This window comes from Perca flavescens, chromosome 8 (assembly GCF_004354835.1).
Source record: "Perca flavescens isolate YP-PL-M2 chromosome 8, PFLA_1.0, whole genome shotgun sequence".
NCBI lineage: Eukaryota > Metazoa > Chordata > Actinopteri > Perciformes > Percidae > Perca > Perca flavescens.
Genome location: NC_041338.1, coordinates 3958260 through 3971029, shown reverse-complemented (window position 1 = coordinate 3971029; position 12770 = coordinate 3958260). Strand labels below are relative to the sequence as shown.

Here is a 12770-nt window from a genome sequence, read left to right as displayed (position 1 = left end):
ATAAATCAAATGGTGCCACATTTCAGTACCTGAGAGCGCTGTCCTCTCTACATGTTGACCGAGACCGGGGCTCGAAACTATGTCACCTCGGCTGTTTGTTTAAAGGGATGGTTCGGAGTAATTTCACCCTAGGGTCCTTTGCACCATGACCTCGAGCCAAACACCAGCTTTTTTTTCCGCTACAGGCAGTAAAACGAGTGCTTAGGGACAGTTTACAAACTAAAACACTGAAAAGAGATCCAACAAAAATATTTATTGATTTAAAGCTCCAATATGTAATATTTGTACTGTAATAAATCCAAAAATGACACCAATGCCCCATCAGATATTAAGGTATAAATGTAAACATGTTAAACTGAAATACTATCTTTTCTGACAACAATGCTAATGTCAGTATTTTTTCTTTTTGAAATTTACATTCCGTGACGGAATTTCTGTTTGTTTTGATCTGTGTGTTGTTATCATCGGCCCAGTTTGACAGACAGCCCGGGTTGCCAGATATACCTGTAAAAACGTAAACCCAGCGTGCTACAGCTGTAACGGTAGTACAGCCATGAAAGCAGCAAACTAACGAACAGGATCAACAGAGATAGATTCTACATGACATAAAAAAAGAAAACAGCATGTTTCTAACAGTTGCGTGACCAGAGACGTAACAACCCCCTGGTAAATATTGGAGATGTATTTGAAAGATGGAGACAGCTTAGATCCCAAAAGGACGCAGAGTTGGCTTATTTTCTCCTGAACAGGTAAGCATTAGCTTCAGGCTAATTTATCACAGCTACTAGGGATGGGCATTTTTTGTCATTTCAACATTTGTGTACTCACATAGAATTATATAGCTAGAGTACCCGAGTTGGTTACTCGCAAAAACAATTGAGACAGCCAGTAAAGTGATCCCGACTGGTCCTGGCTAACGCCGCCATGCTAACCCTGTTAACTGCTAACGTTACCGGGAGGACCAGGCATGCAGCCCATGGCTGTTTACAACGTGTAGTTTAGCGGCTGGAGCCGACAACGGTGAGTTATTTTGAACCACAGGGGGGCTGTAAATCGGAAAGAGGGGACTGTGAGTTTGCAGCGTGTTTAGCGATTGTTGCCGTAATTCTAAGCCAATGAAGTGTGTTCCGTCGGCAAGGTAGTGGTATTTTTAGCGTTTCGTATTGTAATTCTAAGCCGAGGAAGTGTGCCTAACTGGCGTGTGGAGAGGACAGTGAGGTTGTTGTGTTTTTAGCGGTTCATACTATTATTTTAAGCCGAAAAAATGTGTCTGTCAGTTGGTTACAGAGCTCCGCGTGAGCACGGGCTTTTATGACTGTCAATATAGCTAGCATCTACCGTTAGCTACTCCGCTGTGCTGTAGAGTAATGTCTGGCTATGTGAGAAAAGCGTCTAGCAACATTGTTGTGAATGCTGGCAACCACCGTGAACTTCAAGTCTGGGCAGGAGGGGGCGGGGGAGACGACTCTCCAGTATTTTGAGTTGGTAGTGCAGTAACTATTTTAACCGCTAGCTGCCAGTATTACATACAATATTACATATGGCACCTTTTAATTTATTTTTTTAAAGTAAGTGCTGTAGTATAACTAGCAGGAGACAAGTTATAATTGATGTAAGTTTGGAGACACTACCTTTTTTAAGTATTGAATTAATAAATATTTTTGTTGTATCTCTTTTCGGTGTTGTAGTTTGTAGATGGTCCCTAAGCACTCGTCTTAATGCCGGTAGCGGTAGCAGCAGAGAGCAGAAGCCATCAGGAAAGTGTTATTTAGATAAACTCCTGGTGTACTTACAAACTTTCCAATGCCTCGTTTTATGAGTACAGAACCTATTTGTACTAGTGTAGAAGTTTGGTACCATTCCGGGCATTATTAGTGGGGTCATTTACGAGCTACACCTTTTGGTTCCATTAGTGCCTGCACTAAGCCATTCGACTGATAGCGCTGACTCGAATGGCTTAGTGCAACGTTAGACCAAGGGAAAAAAGCTTCTGGGGGGGGTGTTTGGCTCGAGGTCATGGTGCAAAGGACCCTAGGGTGAAATTACTCCAAACCATCCCTTTTAAGTCACAGTGGGTCACGGCAGTGTCGGTAAAGCGGTTGCAAGTGTGGTTTCACTTTTAATAACTCCACGCAGACAGCGTTTGCTGCGATATAATATAATGACAAGCAGAAAGTGGTCGCCGTGCGGTTAACACTTTCTCCGAGACAGACGGGCACAGCCTGTTCTCTCTGCCCTGGTAACTGACTGACAGGCTGGGGGTTGTAAGGCAAGGCAACTTTATTTCTATAGCACATTTCAGCACCAAGGCAATTCAAAGTGCTTTACATAAAACATTAAAAAGCAATTACAAGGAGATAGAAAATAAAAACATTCTTAAATAGAATAAGATACAAATACAAGAAGTGCAGTTTAAGAAATGAATAATCGATTTAATTGGTTGCCGGGACTGGTTTGGGAGGGGTTGTATTTTTTGTGGTGTGTGAAATGTTCTAAATAAATAACAAAATTTTAATCTAGGTTTTGCCCTTAGGGTCTTGGCAGAAGTTCCTGCAGAGAAGGTCACTTGCATGCATGTCGACAGAGCCTGAAGCAGAAAGGGAACTGGGAAATGTCTTCAGGGCAGGAACAGTTGTAGATTGGATTTCTGTGGCTGTCGTGCTCCAGTGTGTCTGTCTGTTAGAACTGTTGATCTGCTCGAGTCTGCTTCTTTTTAGATTACGTGTTCATGCCGGTGAATTCTTAACCCACTAACTGAGGTAACTTGGAGTTGGTCTGTGCATCTAAGCATCATGACGCTGTTTGTAAATTTCTGTTTTTGTTTTCCCCACTTGTATAAGTAGTTCACTGTCGCAGCATTTATGCCACGATTGCTGGTAACACGTTTTCAAATCTTAGAATACAGTGTAATCCTTTTCTTTTATCATTTTCTTTCCTTGTTTTATAGCGTTACATAATTTTACATTGATGGTCAGACAAAAAAGCAGTTTTAGGGCAAAGGTTTGGCTGACTTAACTTGTGATAAGCATTGTCTTTATTTCTGGCATTTTATAAAATGAATGATCGAGAAAATTAGCAGTAATGGATAATACGAATGATCAATTGTTGCAATCCAAACTTATTTTTCACTCATGACAACAGAATAGGGCATCTAAACAAGAACAGCTTTACTGGAGTTGAACAACACCGTTCAATACTTTTTAGGCACTGACCGAATTGCCTCTAAAGTATCAAGTATCGAAAAATGCTTCGCCATTTAATACCAAATTTCAATACCTAGGGAGTAAATCTCATCAGAGTCAGGGAGTCAATAAGCATGCAGCATGCTTCTACCAAGATCTAATGTTTGTGATTGGCTGTCTTATGTTACACGACACAGAGGTACCAGTATGGAAAGATTTTGAACAATACCCAAAATATAACGATATGGAAAGATAACTTGTGTGGGATGATCTGGTGTGTGATTATTTACAGAGTAAAGAAGTAATTTAAAACTTTAACACTGACTAAATCTTGTGATCGGTTTGTCAGTTCAAGTACCATGCTCAATGTACTGTACAATTGTAATTATAGCTTGTAAAAAAAAGTCCCGTTTGGTGTGTGTGTGATGGAAAAATTGTAACACCTGATAGCCAAAGTGTTTTGTTTCTTGGCAGAACATATAATTATTCAAATGAGCGCATTCAAAAGCAACACATTAGCTAGAATTAATTAGTCCCTTGCATATTTTATTATCATCAATTCCCAGGGAAATCAGTGAGATTGCTGCTAAATGTCACATGGAATCAAATGGAACAGGGATGGTAGGAAGAAATTCCCATTGTCAAGCTTCTGGAGGGGATTGAAATAATTTAATCTAATATTTGGGTTTATATGTTTGGCTTATATGCAATTTGCCGCTTCTGCGTGAATTCAGAATGCAAAGAACATCCAGTAGGGCACAACAGGGGATGCATACAACAATGGCAATGAAGTGGAGCCACTCTATGCATGATATGGACTGGCCAATACTGTATGTTCCATGTATAATTAAATGGGAAGTCCTATCATTGTTTCTCAGCAGAAAGGAGTAGCAGCTATGATATTTAATAACAAGCCATTGCTCATGTGCCTTTCCCAACCGTCGATGCCTAGGCAGTGATGTCTATCTGTCTATTGTTTAAAAACAAGTCCCAACTTATTTCTCAATTTGTACACCAGTTAGAACCCTGAGTTACTTAATCAAATAGCCCGGGACACTTGCAGACACATAAACGTATTGTGTTGGCTACGTTAAACTTGCTGGACATTAATTAATTAATTTATTCTAAATTGGTATTTACATTGTTAATACACACACAGACAGACAGGAACACATCCCTAAACCAATTAGGGCAAGCTCACTTTGGTGTCTCTGCTCCTGTAAGACTTGTAGATAGACACTGATTTACATTTTCATCCCAAAAGCACTTGCACGTTATACATATATATATATATATATATATATTTTTTTTTTTTTTTTTTTTTTAATATTCAGTTTTTTTGCCAAGGGGAACAACATTGCCACACAAATTAGCCAGTGAATATGTCAGTGTGTTTTATAAAGCAACACATCTGTTGCCGTTAATTGGTGTCTTGCATACTTTACAAGTTTATTTGGGGAACGGTGCATCTGTGGAAGCGCTGGAAATGTCAGCTGTAATTGGGCCAATTTTACTCTCTCTGGCTCTGCTGTAAGATGGACAAATGAAGTCAGGCTCAAAACACACACACACACACACACACACACACACACACACACACACACAAACACACACAGTCTTTGTGTCTTATGTTTATTACAATATATTTGTATAAAAGTGTAATTTATGGTGTTTTAGATCTGACTTGTAAGCTAGGGGTGGAGGAAACATGCAGATTAGTATTTAACATTTTGGTACTAGCTGAAACAGATGTTGAAGTTTTCCTTTGGGGAAATAATTTGAAGTTGTAAAAAAGTTGATAAATTGCAATATATGGCAGAATATCTCAATATGTATAAAATCGCGATTGTATTGTATCGTGACATAAGTACCGTGCTGATATCGTATCATTCCCACCCCTATTGTAAGCTAGCTACCAATAGGACCGCCGTCACCTTCCTATTTCCCCCAATGAATTTATAGGATTATAATTAATATATAATTTTTTTTGAGAAATAGCTTAATTGTCACTGTAATGATGGCAATTGACTGGTACTGCTTGCCTGATTGACGTTTCCCCAGTTCTTACAATACGAATACATGATCAAATTTGTCTTGTTTTTCAGGTTTTTAAGAATCTCAAACTGTTCCTGGTGAACAAACAACCTGGAGATGACCTCTTTGACCGCCTTAATGTGAGTGTCTCACTAACTGCTAACCCTATTTTTAGATGGTTTCAGTGATATTAGCAACCCCTGATGTTTAGCTTTGAACCATTGCCACACTTCATTTTTGGTGTCAACAGAAGAGAATTAGTTCAAATTAAAGTATTTGTGGAAACTGCTCACAAGTTCTTTGAATAATTGCAAGTGTAAAAAAAGAATACCTTACATTTTCCAGGGTTGTGTAAGACATGTGAGAAACTCCCCTGAGGTGTGTAATATTTGAAGAAAAAGATTGTGAAAGCAAAACAAAATTCTTATTTTTTTTAATGTTTTCTGGGGACAGAAGGCTGCAGTAAAGGAAAAGCAGGGCCTAATTGTAAGCTGTAAGAGATGAGATTGAATGAGGATGAGCCATTGGTGTGGAAAGATGAAAGGGGATGGGTGAGAATATTGGAAGCGGGGAGACCGAAAGCAGAAAAGGAGTTTCAAAAGAGAGAGGGGGTGGACTCTGGCAGATAAAAATGAAACTGTGCAGTGAAAATTGAGAGAACATGCTGGGCGGATAAATTTCCACACTTAGAAATCTGCCGTCCTCTCAACCTCTTCCTCTAGCTGCAGGCAGCAAGGCCACACAGACCGCAGCAGTTTTACACTTGGTTAGTCCACCGCAGGGAGACGCGGGGCTTCTCAGGGTGCACTCAGTCTTTAAAACAAGTTCAACAGCATTTATGTCTTTGTGCTTCTTGAGGAAACCTATTCAAAATCACTTGATATACAGGTTTCTTGTAGTGGAAACGGCAGCTCACAGCCTGGCAACCTTGGGTTAAGTGCTCTGATTGCTGAGAAATACCTTGTCTTGTGATACACTCAAGAGAGACAGGGTTTTAGGTCGGAACGTGTGCAGTCTATGTCCACGACATTCCACTTCCAGGATTGCTCCGGTGCCGCTGGAAATTCTGCCAGATGTCACTCTTCTCTGCCAAATGTCCCTCAACTTCCGCTTTCTTTGTGTTGTATTTTTCAACTCCGGTGGATTTATTATGACTATGGTTAACTGCTCCTCAGAGCTCTGCAGGGTCAATCCAGACAGCTAGCTAGACTATCTGTCCAAGCTGAGTTTTCTGTTGCACGACTAAAACTACTTTTGAACGTACACGTTTCACCAAAACAAGTTCCTTCCCGAGGCTATTTTGCAGCGGCACTGTGGCCACATCCGGTGCTCAGGGCAGCCCATGACGATTGTGATTGGTTTAAAGAAATGCCAATAAACCAGAGCATGTTTTCCTCCCATCCAGGAATGCTGTGTGGACTAGCCAGACCCTCCTCCGCTGCGCTGTGGAGGAAGGTCTGGCTGTGCGAGACTAGAACGTATGCAACAGATAAACGGTCTCTTTGGAGGAGAGGTGGTTAGTAAAACGGAGGGAAAAAGGGATGCAGATGAGAAAGCACGAGGAAGGTCTGAGAGCCAGCCACGTGTTGGTTTAATAAGATTGACAGGTAGGAAAAGGAAGATGCGAGACAGGATAGGAGTGAGAGGGTGAGATGAGGAGATGGAGCAATTGAAGGAGGGAGTGCGGTGCCTGTGCTCTCTGCCCTCGAGTGTGTCAAGAAATGTCAGGGTGTGTTGGAGGTGGAATGGTAATGGCTGCTGTGGGCAAGCCATGATTGGCACCCGCAAAGGCCAGGCCACTGAGAGAGCAGAGTGAGGGGGGGGGATGTGGAGGAGTAGATGGAGCAGTAGGAATGTGACAGCTGGTCCAGGTGAGGGGAGGTTAGGAGGGAGAAGCAGCTGAGATGATGAGGAGGAGGAGGTGGAGGAGGAGGAGGAGGACGACAGTGTGGAAATGGGAAGAAGGATGGAAGATGTGGTGGAGCTGTAAAGTGTGCTGCTATCCTCCAATGGTCTTAATGTAGAGGGATGGTGGAAAACATTAAATCATATATGAAAGTGGAAAATTAGGACTGAAAGGTTGAATGAAAAACATGAAGGAAGGGAGTTCGCCATGTCTTTTTTTTTTTTTTTTTTTTTTTTTTTTTAAGATAATTTTTTTGAGCTTTTCCCTTTTATTAGTAGTAGAGACAGTGGATAGACATGAAAGGGGGAGAGAGATGGGGGACGACACAAAGCAAAGGGCAGCAGGTCTGATTCAAACCTGTGCCGCTGCAGGACTCGGCCAACATGGGGTGAATGCTCTTACTGGGTGAGCTCCAGAAGGAAGGGAGTTAAATGGTTAAATTACTCTAAGCTCTATTATATAAATAACAGCTTCTGGGGGTGTTTGGAGCTAAACTAGCTTTGCTGGTGAGTATGGTGTTAATTGCTCCTGTACTGCTCACATGTGTCAACATGTGGTAACAGCGGCTCAAGCTTTGGTTATGTAAAAAAGTAATTTCAAACCTGTGTCCTGCAGACTCAGTAGTGTTGAAGTGTCGGTATGCTCAGTAAAAGTGTTTTAAAGCTGTTCAGAACAGCCGCACGGAAGGCTGGGTATAAAGCCTGCTGTCTTAAAGAGGTGGGAGACGCGGGAATTGTACAAACTGGGATAACACTTTAGCACTGCCTCTCCTCAAAGGCATTCATAGTTGTTAACACAACAAGTGACAGAAATAATGGTGTAGAAATGCTGTCTCACTTTTACACATTTTACCTCCCCAGTGAAACCGGTGTCAGTGTCGTTATTTTCAGCATTCAAATCTAAAGAACTGCCTCCGAGTTCAAGATGAATCATCAAAGATCTTTGAATGTTTTACAGGACAAAAAGAGAGAAGAATTATTTTTCTTGCTAGAAAAAATTACTCAAAACTGGTGATTGTGTGACACTCACACACACACACACACACTCACACACACTATGTTGAGGTCTGATCTGGGCTGAAAATGCAGGTGTTTGTCTGGAAGCCTCCTCTCCAGAGCCTACATCCTTAGAGCTACAGTAAACACATTGTCTGCAGTTATAGGTTAACTGTTTCACCAGAGGGATTTCTTTAACTACATCTTAGTAAAAAACAGAAAAATTGAATTACCACCGGCAGCGTCGTATAGTCCCTATGCACCGCTTTATTTTGGCACATTTCATTTTCCCTCTGCTGTATTGCATCCCTTCCATCCCTTTTTTATTTTCTATTTTACAGGGAACTGATGCAGTGAACACCTAAATTAGACCCAGAGAAACACGCACATCATCATAGCTAGTTTAGAATGGCAACAGGCAGGCAATATTTCTCCCTGGCATCAGCTGCCATCGCCACAAATTGTTAATGAGAAAGTCCAGTACATAGCATCCTGTGTTATAGATGTGAAATTAGTGCTGCGGTAATGGCAAGTTGTAATGAGGCCCTAGTAGGAGATGACATGGATGACACACACACACACACACACACACACACACACACACACACACACACACACACACACACACACTACACAATACAGCATGCCAAGGGAGTTGGGGGTGTGAGAGCTATCATACTTGCCTCTCAGATTTGCTGAACGCTATTAGTATTGCATGGGCCGAGTTAGGTAGCTCATTAGCAAGGCAGACACGATAGCAACTCTGTGTGTGCGTGTTTGTGTGTACCTGTGCCCAGCACATGCATGCACAAGTATGTATACACTAATACCCTGTATCTAACAGGCTCCTGCAGTGAAACACGCATTCACACAAGTCTGTGGCCCCAGACTGCCGGGTCCTGACCCTGCTCTGATTAAACCAACCACATCATTATTGTAATCCTCACCAGAATCATCAGAATAATTTCTCCTTTTGCCGGAGCTGTGAGCTCACCAGCAAGCTTCATCGGTATGTTTCTTTACACATCTGAGAGCTTTCATCCATGTTAAGAAATGCATAGGCTATCTGTCTCTCAAGTCCACGTGTTGGCACCTGATATCAGCATGTGTGCAATGAGCATACGTGCTTGTTTTGCTTTTACACCAGTGTGTGCACTTAACACTGTAACTGTTTTATCTCTTTGCTGTTCTGTTGAAACTGCAGCCATTTGACAGGGATTAATGGCTGTCTAACCACTGGCTATGTCGGCCCTAACTTGTTATAATACCTACGGAAATGTCAGAGGGGAAATAGTACTGTGATCTTCTTTAATCTCCCTGCTCAAATGGACGATGATGATAATGAAGGCAGAGATGGCGTTGTATGGGTTTTATTTGTTATGGTACATTAACAGATGCTTTAAACACTGCAGTGGCGCAATGCCACAGTGCCACCTAGTGGTAGAGTCGGTCTCATGGATTTGTGACGACAGTGTATTTGTTCTATAACACACTGATGGGAATGTGTCGTCTGTTTCTCTTTGTCCCTCGCTTTTCCATTTCCCATTGCAGACAGCCATGCTGAACAAGCACCTGAGTTCTCTAATGCCCGGTCTGACTGCGAAGGTCTTCAGGACGTACAACGCTTCCATCACATTACAGCAGCAGCTCAAAATTCTCACAAACAGTAAGCCACACACACTCCCTGTACTATAAAGCAGTCCAACATTACATACAGAGCTTTCTAAAGCAGCGACTCGTATTCTTAAGCAGCTAGACGGGTATCACTATCTTTTTAAACTGTAGCCCAGTGATCGTCAACTGGCGGCCCGCCAAAGCTTTCAGTCTGGATCGCAGAATAATAATGAATTCATAAAATGTGAAGAAGTATAAACTGTACATAAGTATAACCATATGCGTTCTGGTATTAAGCATTTCGACCATTCAGAGCAGGGAACATTCCACAGGGAAGAGCGTACACCTGTCCCCCTGTAATTGCATCTCTATTCACATTCCGATTAGTTTTGGTATTGCGGATCTAAAATTAAGTCGCACTTAAAAGGACAACACCCAGGTAAACCAGACAAAAATGCCATGCAGCTTTAAGCACAATTCATTTGCACACACACACACACACACACACACAGTAGAGCCGAGGTGTGTGTGTGTTACAACACTTAGCACATGTACCTGACTGGGAGCGGTACAGAGGATTATAAACTGCCACTGGTGCAGATGAACTAACGCCAGGCTCGTTACCCTGTAGGCTAAAATAAAACCTCAAAATTCAACATGTAGAAAGCGATATTTCAATCTGCTCTGTCTGCGCAGTCGACTCCTCCACCGCGCTGTTTTATGCAAACACAGCATGCTACTCTGCAAATAGCAAATTTTTTTTACAAACGAGCTAAAATGAAAGAAGTCTGTTTGTCTTAGTTTGCCACAAATCTTGAACTTTGCACTAACTCTTGTAAACTTAGCTGCTGACTAAATGAACTATCCTCTCCACTGGAGAGGTACATCTGTGGATGTATTATAAGACCAAAATAGATGCATGTGTCTACTTAATATACACGTGAAATACACCATCGCCATGTTCGCGTTCTTCATTCTAGATGATATTCAATTCAATTTTATTTATAGTATCAAATCATAACAAAAGTTATCTCGAGACACTTTACAGATAGAGTAGGTCTAGACCACACTCTATAAATTCCAAAACTCCAACAATTACAGTAATTCCCTCAAGAGCAAGCATTAGCAGTGGCTATTGCGACAGTGGCAAGAAAAAACTCCCTTTTAGGAAGAAACCTCGGCAGACCCAGACTCTTGGTAGGCGGTGTCTGACGGGCCGGTTGGGGGCGTGATGAACAGTGGTGATAACAGTCACATTAGAAGTCACAGTGACTTCGAAGGTTATCGTGGAAGTTCATGTCATAGCAGGGCACATCGTGTCATACTGAGTAGTGCAGTCTCCTATACCGGATCCTGACTACTCTGTGCGTATGAACATCACAGCAGGGCGTTGCGGGATGTAACGTGGCGCTGCAGAGCACGGGGGGAGGCTGCGGATGCAGCAGGACGCAGCAGGATGCGGCCGGGAAATGCAGAGAATCGCAGAGCATAGCTCTGCGAAGAAGAAACATAAGGACTCCGGGGAGTAAACTCCCCAGAGCTAAATTAGTAACAAGCATTTCTGGGACAGGATGCATACAAAAGTAACAAGTAGAGATGAGAGAGCAGCTCAGTGTGTCTTAGGGAGGAACAGCCTCCCCGGCAGTCTAGAATTGTAATAGCATAACTTAAGAGAGGCAGGTTAAAGAGAGGTGCCTGGTCGGGCTAGAACTCTCCCCAACCGGATCGGGCTGTACTGGCCTGCCTCTCTCTACTCTCGCTAGATTATTAATTATACAGTATATGACACTGATGACTATAAGGAGAAGCAGTGGGCCGGGTTAGGTGGACGCTGCAACTCCTCACTCCTTAACTATAAGCTTTATCAAAGAGAAGAGTTTTCAGTTTACTCTTAAATATGGTGACGGTGTCTGCTCCTCGAACCCAGACTGGGAGCTGGTTCCACAATACTGGAGCCTGATAGCTGAAGGCCCTGGCCCCCAGTCTACTTCCAGAGACTCTAGGAACCATAAGTAGCCCCGCATTCTGGGAGCGCAGTGCTCTAGTGGGACAATAAGGTACTATGAGCTCTTCTAAGTATGATGGTGCTTGACCATTTAGAGCTTTGTAAGTCAGGAGGAGGATTTTAAATTCGATCCTATATTTAACTGGAAGCCAATGCAGAGAAGCTAATGATGATGCCGGTTGTATTCTTTTGCAACAGCATTGTCTTATTGCAAATCATTAAAGCTGCTGTTTTCCACAACTTTTTGCTTCAGGCTCTTTTGACGGATTTTACCTGACAACAGGCCTTTCTTTCTGCAAGCATTTTCCACCAATCCGAACACTGCATACTACAACAACATCTCTGTAATCGCAGACTTCAACCATCACTCCTCAGTGAACTGCCTCCTAGTCTGAGATCATTTTCTATGGATTTTCCATGTTTTTTAGGAGTTTGCTAACACTAATACATGTATAAAAAGAAATAGAGCATTAATTTAGTAAGAAAGTGAAAATGTCACACAAGAATAGTTAGGTATTAATACATTTTATTTTATTTTTTGAGAAAGTCCGGCCCCCGGAGTTTCGGCTTAGAAAAATTCTGGCCCTTGGAAAAATGTACAGTGGGGGAAATAAGTATTTGACCCCTTGCTGATTTTGCAGGTTTGCCCACTTACAAAGAATGCAAAAATCTACAATTTAAATCATATGTACATTCTAACAGTGAAAGACAGAATCCCAAAAAAAATTCCAGAAAATCACATCATATGAATTTATTAAAATTGATAACCATCTCATGAGGAAAAACAAGTATTTCACAATACTTTCACTGTTAGAATGTACATATGATTAAAATTGTAGATTTTTGCATTCTTTGTAAGTGGGCAAACCTGCAAAATCAGCAAGGGGTCAAATACTTATTTCCCCCACTGTAGTTGATGACCCCTGCTATAGCCTTTTATCAGTCTGGGCTTTATCATTGTCTTATTACCTGACTGCTTGTGTCATGGAGGCCCATGATAAAACTGCCACACTTTTTTTTTTCTAGCATGCGTG

The 12770-nt window shown here is 41.9% G+C and overlaps 1 protein-coding gene across 1 annotated transcript in view; it reads left to right on the top strand.

Moving 5' to 3' along the window:
- Window positions 1-12770, top strand: part of zgc:173742 (DNA topoisomerase I, mitochondrial) — a 51660-nt gene that overhangs the window by 27589 nt on the left and 11301 nt on the right. Inside the window, exons 15-16 of the mRNA XM_028585617.1 lie at window positions 5288-5356; window positions 9669-9783. Of these exons, the coding sequence (XP_028441418.1) occupies window positions 5288-5356; window positions 9669-9783 (184 nt within the window). The remainder of the gene's footprint in view (window positions 1-5287; window positions 5357-9668; window positions 9784-12770) is intronic.